The sequence below is a fragment of the Vipera berus genome (assembly GCF_964194415.1).
Source record: "Vipera berus genome assembly, chromosome: 10".
Taxonomy (NCBI): domain Eukaryota; kingdom Metazoa; phylum Chordata; class Lepidosauria; order Squamata; family Viperidae; genus Vipera; species Vipera berus.
In genome coordinates, this window is record NC_138213.1 from 23275295 (window position 1) to 23285671 (window position 10377).

General features: G+C 49.8%; 1 protein-coding gene across 1 annotated transcript; it reads right to left on the reverse strand.

The window, feature by feature from the left end:
- Positions 1 to 380: 380 nt before the first annotated feature.
- USB1 (U6 snRNA biogenesis phosphodiesterase 1) lies at positions 381 to 10060 on the reverse strand. The gene is made up of 7 exons (XM_081335558.1): positions 9898 to 10060; positions 8373 to 8533; positions 6205 to 6388; positions 4731 to 4784; positions 3024 to 3129; positions 2630 to 2713; positions 381 to 1803 (listed from the first exon to the last, which is right to left on the reverse strand). Exons 1-7 carry the CDS (start codon positions 10035 to 10037, stop codon positions 1663 to 1665), a joined length of 870 nt encoding a protein of 289 aa, XP_081191684.1. The 5' UTR covers positions 10038 to 10060; the 3' UTR covers positions 381 to 1662.
- Between the last annotated feature and the right edge of the window lie 317 nt (positions 10061 to 10377).

Below are 10377 nucleotides of genomic sequence, written 5' to 3' on the forward strand. Positions count from 1 at the left end.
AGCCACCAGGATTTGACCAGCCTGTGTGATATGGACAACACTGTACCAAATTTGCACTGGCCATGGTTGATCTGCAAATACCATCACCGAATTGTGACTGCGGGGCCAAAAAACAAACTATCCAACATATAGTGATAGAGTACCAAAATAGAGCCTATAACGGAGACAACTGAAGCAAAAAATTATAGCTGCAATCCAGACATGTTTTATATTTTGTATTTCTCTTTTATTTTTATTAAAATGTGATGGGAATGTTCCATATGATTGAGAGAGAGAGAAAGAGAGACAATCTTGTGTTTACTTGTTAGTTGCAAGAGAAATAATGTATTAGGCATTGGAGAAATTCTGGCTTAACATTCACATTACCTTCTGGCTTGGTATACTTTCCATAACAAAATATATTATTTAAATTTATTACAGCTGCCCACTCTCACAGAATATAGGCAGCTTACAAACACAAAACAATAAAGTTAAAAAACATAACCCCCAGGCAGCCCCGAGTGAGACAATCAAATAATAAACCCAATGGGGGTCGTGTGACACGTCAGCTCTGGAGGGCATTTGGGGGCCCCAGGGGAGGGTGGTCCCGGGGGGATGAGGGGAGCAGAAAGGCACACTTCCTTAGTCCCATGACAGTTAACAGAGGAGACCTGAAGCCCACCAGCAGGACATTGGCAATGGTTCCCGCATCCCCAAAAGGCAAGGCTAGTGTGGGGGGGATCACGGGAGCTAAAGTCAGCACTACTGGAGAGATGCCAATTAGGGAGGGCCAATGGAAACTGACTAAAAGCTGGTAACATTTCAATTCCGTAACCTGCCCCCACCAAATTTCTCAACCAGCATTTTGATTTATTGCATTCAGAAGTTTTTATCTTGGATCATGAAAATGAAAAACAAATCTCAAAATTACCTAGCTTATGCTCTTTGGGGGAACTAGTCTTTTTCCACACTTCCCAGTTCCTCTCAAGAATGCAGGGAAATAAGCGTGGATCGTGCGGAGTTTACCTTTTCCAACTCTTGTGAGTTGGGCACATCTGAATGCCGTTCAAGGCCACGATTGTGCTTTCGATGGACAAATGAGGGGGGGGGGCTTTAATTTGGATTTTGACCTAGAGGAATTATTTTGTCAATATGTGCATAGGAGAGCTCATCTAACTCCAATGCTGCGTACGTGTTTCTTAATTTGTGCCTGTTTATGATTCCCCCCCCAATTCAAACAGACCAATCAAAGCAGGTTCTGAGGAATCACTTATCCAGGAAGCTTCGGCGAACCCCTTCAGCAAAGCGTCTGAAACCGACGATGAAGAGAGTTGGCTCTCCTTTTCTTCATTAACTGTGGTTCACCCTCAGAAAGACCAGACCGCCGTGCCCGAGGCGTCCCCCAAGGGTCTCTCGCCACCCTTGGATCAGCCTTCTACCAGACAAAGTCCTGCAGCTTGGAGAAACATCCCACTGGCTCCCCCTCACTCTCGGAAAGCCATGCTTTTGTTTCTCCAGCAGCTGAGAACTGAGTGAGGTAGGACCCGGCCTGGCAGAGGTCTGAGGGCATTCACTGCCTCGGCTCTTGGAAGGTCTGCTGTTGCCGAGTCTAGTTGACTCCAAAGGGACTCCGTGGAAATCCAGCGGCACGTCTGCCCATCTTTGGAAAAGGGCTGATGGCGCCTATCGCAAGTCGGCTGCTCTTGTTCCTGGGCTTCTCTGTCGCAGAGGGAACGAGAAAACCTTATTGCCAGATTTGCAACGGACTTCAGTCCCAGGAATTCGCAGCAAGTAGGTAGAGTCCTCAAAGCCATCCACAATCTCCTGCAGCAATAGGAAGGCAAAATAAGAACAGCCTGGCAGAATTTATCAGCACAACTTTTCGCCTACAGCTTTGCTCAGTTCTTTGGCTATCCACTGGTCCCAACCTCATTTCAAGTTGCTTAAAGCCTTCACAGCTGGATCCCTGCAAACATCAGGAGCCCTCTTCACGTGTGCCTCCAACCCAATCCCCTGCTCAGTCTTCCATGGCTAAAACAATTACAAGGGCCAGTCTCTTGGAAACTCCCCATGGAGGGGAAAGGCTGCCTGACTTTAGCATACCTGCAAAAAGGTGCATCAAGAAATGCAGATTTTATAAAGCCAATCGCTGCATGTCTCATGCTACCTCTGGTCACCATCTTCCATTGTGCCCCTCAAAGCCAGCTGGGTCTTTTTACTCACTCCAGGCTTCAAGGTGAACAAACAGGATCTTCTAACCTGACTGGTAGAGATCTGAGTCTAACATGGATCCATCTTGAACATGTCTGAAGTTTGAACTAAGTCCATTTCAAAACTGGGACACAGAATGACCTGTATGGAGGTCTCGTGTAGCTCTCTGCTAATGTCAGGAACACACAACCAGGGCCACAAATGTAGGGTTCAAGCTGACTACTTTGTTGTATTCTGCCTATAATACAAGAATCTCCCTATACTGCTTGCCTTATCTTGGGAAAAAACAGATAAGGCCCCAAAGAATTTTGGGGGGGTCGGGGGGGTCAGCCCGAGGTCTCTTGTGGCTGTGCAATCACTCAGTAGTAGTTCCCCACTTGATCCCTCCTCTTTGCCTGCAGGGTGTTTCCCAACAGCTAAAGGCTTCCAGACTGGTTACCTGCATTTCCTGGATACACTGGCCGCTGAGGGCTTCCGACATATTCCCCACACACCAGGCAAGGCTCATGTGGAACGAGGGATCCTATGAACAACCACCAGTGGTCAGGTGAATTGACTGCCAGCATTTCAATTAGAGCAAATTGGAGTCATATTCTGCATTGCAATATGGGTCAGAGTTCATAAAAGAGCAGAGGTAAAAGAATCAAATGTTGGTAACTGAATCAGTATTTTGATTCTACCCTAAGCAGGGGGGGGACAAAAAGATGAAGCTGTTTGAAGTGCATTTAAACAGCTGCTTAAATGATTATTCAACAGTTACTATTCAGCTTCCTCCAGAGACTCATTCTAAAGCAGTAACTTTTTATTTTCCATGAGATAGCTGCAAGCCTCACCTTGTAAAAAGGCATTAGGTTAAATTCCTCCATAACTTCATCCACTTCTGAAACCAACTCCAACATTTGAGAATGTCCTGAAGAGACTTCTAAGCCAACAAAGGTCCTGCAAGAAGATTTTTAGGGAGTAACTTGCAGCAGCTCTTCCAGGATCAACATCTTGCATGGAAGGCTACTTGATTCCCAAACACAAGAGAAAAGCACCTGGCACCTGGCGAAAACAGAGGCTTTCTTGGAGATGTGCATGGCTTTCGGGTGATGCCAAACTGACAGCACAAAAGTTTTTAAAGTTCAGGGGGAAAAGAAGAGGCAGCATAAAAGCAAAGGACCAATTTCTGGTGAGAAAAGAGGAGAGGAGAGGAGCTGGAAGGGATGTTGGAGGTCTTCTAGTCCAGCCCCCTGCTCAATTCCATTTCAGACAAGTGGCTGTCCAGTCTCCTCTTGAAAACCTCCAGCGATGGAGAGCCCATGATTTCTGGAGGCAAGCTGTTCCACTGGTTAATTGTCCTCACTGTTAGGAAGTTACTCCTTAATTCCAGGTTGCTTCTCTCCTTGATCAGTTTCCAACCATTGTTTCTTGTCCTGCCCTCTGGTGCTTTGGGGGACAATGTGATCCCCTTTTGTCTGTGGCAGCCCTTGAGATACTGGAATACTGCCATCATGTCTCCCCTATTTCTTCTTTTCTTTACACTAGCCACATCCAAGTCTTGCAGCCGTTCTTTGTATGTTTTAGTCTCCAGGCCTCTGATCATCCTAGTTGCTCTTCTCTGAATTTTTTCCAAACTCTCAACACCTTTTTTGTGATATAGTGACCAAAACTGGCTGCAGTATTCGAGGTGTGGTCTTACTAGGGTTTTATAAAGCGGTACTAATAGTTTGCATGATCTTGATTCTATGCCTCTGTTTATACAACCCAGGATTGTATTAGCTTTTTCAGCTGCTGCTGCACACTGCTGGCTCGTGGTTAAGTGATCATCCACTAGGACTCCAAGGTCCCTCTTACAGTTACTCTTTTTAAGCCAGGTCTTGCCCAATCTGTGCTTGTACATTTTGCTTTTTCCTGCCTAAATGTAAAAGTTTTCTCCACATTAAAACTCATTTTGTTGGATAGGGCCCATTGCTCAAGTTTGTCAAGAAGACAACTGTATTACAGAAGCACCACCTGCACTGGCTGAGGAGGATTTAATGGAGAAAATCTGCTGAGCAGGGATGTCCTGGACCTTGGTGGGGGCTGAAAGGAAAGAAGGGGAGGTGCTGGCCAAAAGGTGGGGCTGGTGGGATCTGCTGTGCCTGCAACTGCAGGGGGAGTTGTCCCTGTTAGGATGAATAGACACCTCCAATCATGCAGAACATTTCCAAGAGAGCTCCCTTCCCTCTGCCAGCCACCGCAGCCCTTGTGCCATGGAAGCCAATGCCTATCCTCTTCAGGACAGAGGCACATCCATTCAGGTACCATCAGATTTGGAACTGTAACAGGGGCAGGCAAAACCCCTGAACCCCATGACTCTCCTGCAGCTGGAAAGGCCAGAATGGAGTTGCTGAGCCCACACCTGCGTGCCATCTCTCACCTCCTCTGTCTGGTCTTCCTCTTTTTCACCTCCAGAAATATTTTGCTAATGCAACCGAAGCAATCGTTCCACACTTATTCCTAGCCCACAAGACTCTCCACATCTCTTTGAGGGGGGAGATCGACAATTGTTCACCCACCTGGTTTTGGTCTCATTGGTGTAAACCTTCACTTGATCAGCTCTGAAGGTGAACCTGCAACACAGAAGAGATTCCAACTAACATGGAAATGAAAGGCAGAAACAAGACGCGCAAGAGGACTGCATGTCACGGCTATTTCTCTGCTTCTCCAGGACTTTCTGATGACACTTCCAAGCTTCAAGCCCAATTCAGTTATGTTAATTTAATCACTGTGCTACTTTCCCCTCATTCACTGCATGCTAAGATTTGGGGACGCTATTTCTATGGCCTCCCATCTCAGTCAATGACCCTGGATGGCTTATATTACAATTATATTATATTATATATTATATTATATATTATATTACAATTAAAAAAACATTTTAAAAGAATAAAACCAGTGAAAAACATTGAAAATATCTAATTCCACAGACACCAGACCAAAAGCCAGTTAGCAACAGAGCCAGGAAACGGGGCCCTCAGCCCATTCAGCGCCCCAGGCTGGTGGAAAGGACTGGCTTTTAGGGCCCTATAAAAGGCTAACGGAATTGGGGCTCTTCTGATCTCCAAGGGTCACAGTTAATGATGGGAATTGAAGCTTGCAAGCTGCCAAGCAAATCACCAGCCTCTTGCCTCATATTGATTTGCAGCAACCCGTTAGGCCCCACAGAGCCCTCCCGGGACAGCCAAGGGCATTTTGGCAGCCAGTCTGCTCCGTGGTAAATGGCAACTCGGTCATACTAGCCATGTCCTCCCATGGCAGCCACCTTGCAAGGGCCCCCGTACAACTTATCAGAAATGTCCCTGACCCCAAAAATTGACAGCTTCCATGTGTGGAAAGTACAGCCAAGGACCCCCGAAGAACTGGTGCTTCTCAAGTATCAGGAACTGCAGAGCATGTCAGATACTGGGCGAGCAGGGGACCTGAGCTGGGCAATTCTGGGCAGCTCTGCGGTTTTCTTGCCTTCTTGTCACATCTGGTGAAAATTAGCTGTCTTGGGGCAAGCAATAAAAAAAAACTTCATAATTTTTTTTAAAGAAAACAAGAACCTTCCCCTCAGAATGGCCAACAGAAAACACAGGAAAGAAGCAGAACCTTCTGGCCCCACAGACACATTGCACCTTTTACTCTTTTGTGACTGTAGAACAGTGTTTCTCAATCTCAGCAAGATTAAGATATGTGGCTTTGCAGCTGGGGAATTCTGTGACTTGAAGTCCACATAATTTAAAACTTGCCAAATTTGAGAAACACTCTGCAGAAGGAAAGTGCCACTGCTTGCAGCCCCAACAGGTCTCCCCTCCTGCAGGTTATTGTGTATGCTTTCTTCTCCTCCCCGACAGGCATTTATCAATACCCGATGGGCCTCTGTTTCTGCCTTGCCCATATCTGCTCACCTGCTCTTGTCAGAAGCCCACCTAATCTCCAGGCAACCTCCCCAAAGCAGCCTGTCAGTTATGATAGGAACTCACCACCAGCATGGTCAATGGGCCTCACCTGTGGCAGGAAGCCAAGCGTTCTTTGAGGGACTGGACAAAAAGGTTGATCCAGTGATGGCGCAACACCACCCCTTGAGAGAGGCTGACGTGGAATTCTTCCTGTCCCATCAGCACAGGCACGTAAGTGCGCCCACAGATAAGGAGAAGCTGCAGTAAATCCAGAAAGTCCTCCCCAGCTTGGTCTGCAGAAAAAGCAGAGCACACACTCTTAAACTATACGCCCTCATTACCCCTTTTCCTGGTCCCAAAAAATACTACCACTCAACCCAATCCCCGCCCCCCAAAGTCTATTATTTTACGCAAGCATCTCAACAGCAGGAGTCCCAGTTTGCAAGCAAGCAATTACAGGACGTGCCTTAATAATGCCCAGTAAAGAATCACTGCCTTACGTGCCTTTTGCCCTGGCCAAGAATGCCAGTGTCAAGACTGATTTGCACTTCACCTATATTCCGCTTCGCTTGCAACTTGACAAAGAAAAGGGGAATGGAATGGCAGGGGGGGGGCAACCGCCTGTTCCCGTGCGAGAGTGCCCCCCCCAAGGACACACTGAGCAGGTGGACAGCGGGGCTCGCTGGTTCCCATTACAAGATGAACAGAAGTGACAGGTGGATGTAATGGAAAGGGAGGGATCAACTAGGCTAGCTTTTGCGTGGGAAACCCGGAGCTCAATTTGCTTCATCTGTCTCAGGATGGTTTATTCAGTCAAGTTTATACTCTTGGTAAAATAATGTCCCAGGAGTTTCTCTTTTCTGGCTCGGCCAACTGGACAGTTGACACCCAGAAAAGCTCAAGCTGTATTTACAATCCCAGGGTTGGAAGATGGTCGCAAGAAGGCCAGCGTGTTGGAGTTGCCCATTTGCCATGCAGCAGACTGACTACCAGACCTTCCAGTCTACCTTCTGCCTAGTCCAGGAATCCTCAGATCCCTCCCAGCCCTACAACTTCAGGAGCTGGGCTATTCCACCACTTAATAGGTTTTACTGCCGGGAAATTCTTAGTTTCAGTTTAGATTGCTCTCTGCAAAGGGCCCAACACTTGGCTCCAGTTCTGCCCTCAGGAGCTGTGCAAAGTAAATCCACCCCTGTCCATGGAAGTTTGAAAGAACTCTTCACTTCTTCAGGCTCCACAGCCTCATCCCTTCAACTGCTCTGCAGGATCTTGCCCGCAAACCCCTCACCATATGGGGGGCTTTTTGCTGCATGCGTTCCAGCCCCTTGGCATTCTTTCTGTCTTGGGGTGGTCAGAATCGTGGCCGATGGTATTGAAGGCTATCCTGCTCTTGCCAGGGATCATCCACAACTACAATAAATGCTGTTTCTATCCCATAACCATGCCTACATCCGGACTGGAAGCAGTCCAGACAACCACTTTCTCTAACAGCTTCCCTAAAAATGGAAGGTGGGAAATGGAACAAAATTGTCCAGGCATGTGGGATCAAGCAATGGTTTTTTGAGGAAGGGGCGAATCAAAAGTGAGGAATGTATCACTGCCTGAACCTACCAGTCACCATCCTAGAGGCTTTCACCAATCAGCAGGGACAAGGGTCTAATTCCCAGATGGTTGCATTGATCATACTGAGGACTCTGTTCACTTCCTCGGGTCCAACAAGAACGAACTGTTCCCAGATAAGTGAGCAAGACCTTTTACAGGCATCCCACATGGACCTCACCATGCATGGGTTCCAAATGGGAATGAATTCGAGTGACTTTGTCCATCAGGAGTTCAACACGTTCCTCTGCACAGTCCTCCCCGCTCTGGAACCCATTTGGGTCCATGGTTGCCAGGGTAGACCACTCATATGGGCCCAGTCTCCCTATAGACAGGGATGGCATAACAAAGTCTGAAGGATACCAGGGCGTGATCTGACTATGATGGGTTTCTTAAATTTTGCAATGCATTTCTCCAATCAACAATTAGAAAAAATAATGCACCAAACTGGGTACCTCAAGAAAAAAATACTCAAGTGCTTCATTTTTTTCCAGAAACCCAAAGTTCTTTCATTGCTTTAGAAACATTTGGAAACATTAGTTCTCTAGGCAGATCAGAAGCACAGAAAGTGCTCCTGGTGTTCCACTCTGCTCAAGGCAACCCTAAAGATTCCTTCGGAACGGGTCAGTCCTCCATTCCTGTTTCAGAGAAGAGGAAAACATCAAGAGAGAGACTTACGTGGCATGTACACATGGGTTGCCCAGTTGCCTCGTTCATGAGGAAATGTCCGCAGGCGGCCTCCGTGTTTACTGCAATCATCCACCACCCTTTCCTTCTCTTCCTGATCTCTGAACATCCTCTGCACACTGTCGGGCAAGGGGAGGGAGGACACTGCAGCTCTGCAAAATGGATGGAGAGTTGGCACCCTGAGCATTTTCTGCTCAAAGATCAGAAGACAAGCAAGCCTCGAGACAGATGTTGCACAGGCCCCTGTCCCTGTTCCAACAGCAATGAAAATGAACACCACTCGTCCAGTTAGGGCAGACATGTCAAACACAAGGCCCTGGGGGCCAGATCCAGCCCGCAAAGTGGTTTCATGCGGCCCGCGAAGCCATCCTGGAGTGAGGGAACGGCCCCCACTGCCTTGGCCCTGGCCCAGAGACCCTCCTCCTGCCAGAGACCCTCAGATCTGTCCCACTCCTGCCCAGGCGCCCATAGGCACCCTTGATGCCAACGATGTAGAGTTGGCCACGCCCACCCAGTAGGCCATACACACTTTAGCCACGCCCACCCAGTAGGCCACGCCCACCCGGCCCCCTGAGGGCAACTGCAATGCTGATGCGGCCCTCAATGAAATTGAGTTTGACACCCCTGTTAGGGTAAGTGAAAAGGGCAGGCTTTTCCAGTTTAGGGAAGTGCAAACAGGTATTCCAGGACTAAGGCACAGAGGGATGGTTTCCTCCCCACCGACATCCAAGTGAAGAAATAGGAAAAACAGGTCAGAAATCCGGGCACGGATTATTGTAGCGTGTCTAACGAGAAATTTCTCAGCCTTAGGAGCGCCCAGTCAGAAAAAGTGATTTGTGGCTAGACATGTTTAACTGGGCCAGAGAGCAGAACTGCCTTTTCCAGAACACACTACCCTAGGATGGTCAGTTTCTTTATAGTTTTACTTATTGTGTTTATGGAGTTTACCGTACCAATCCAAGTTGGTTCAATTCAATGGGCAAGTTAAATGTATGCCATGGTCTCAGTTTGCCAATTTCTACACCAGAATAGATTAAGAATAATCTGCCCCAGATATCGGCATGGCGTTGCCTTTGCTGCTATTTGAAGGAGGCCCCGAGCACTTCAGTAAAACTTCTGGAGTCTGAGACGGCGTCGAGCTTTTACCTTCCTCCCGGCCCACTATTTCAACGAAAGCGACGATCCCCGGTGGGGCTTTAGGCGTTATGAGGTAACCCCCTCCCAGGCTGAGCGAGACCAGCGCCCTCTCGCCCCCCCGCAGCGCCACCGGGCAGGGCGGGCCCTTCTCCAGCCGGGCGGCGGCGGCGGCGGCAGGAGCCGAGTCGGCCAAGGCCCCGGGGTGGAGCGGCGCCCAGGACGGGCCCCCGGGCTCCGTGAACGCCACCGAGGCGCAGCCAGCGGCTCCGGGAGCCTCGCCGGGCGTGGCGGGAGGAGCAGGGCGGGCGGAAGGCTTCGTCCCCGGGCAGCTCCTCCCTCGCGGGGCGCCCAAGCCCGTCGGGAAGCGCCTCAGGCTCACCGGCTGCCCGGCGGGGAGAAGCGGCGGCCGGCCGCCGGAGCAGGCCCAGGGTCCCCGCTGCTTTCCTCCCGGGCGGCGGCCTCGGCCTCGGCCTCGCCCTCCGAGCCGGAGCTGCTGTAGTCCACCAGCGCCGCTCTCATGGCCGGAAGCAGGAGAGGCGACCCGGAAAGCGAAGCGTCGCGCCTGCGCAGAAATGACACCTTGGCCCACTGGCGAGGACTCACAGCGACAGAGTCGTCTCCAGCGGTCGCTTCCGGGCTCAGTTCCAAAGCTCGGGTGGTCCGCCGGTGGAGCGGACGAACGTCGCGAGAACTGACCGCCGACTCGCCCCCTCCGCCTCGGACGCTGCGGCCCCCTCGCCAACGGCCGGGCCCTCGTTTCCCGAGGCCTCTGGCTCTTGCCGAGCAGCTTGGGCTCGTCTCCTGGCGGGGTGGCTTCGATGGCCTCGAGGGGTCCCTACCTCCTTCCCGGAGAACCAGG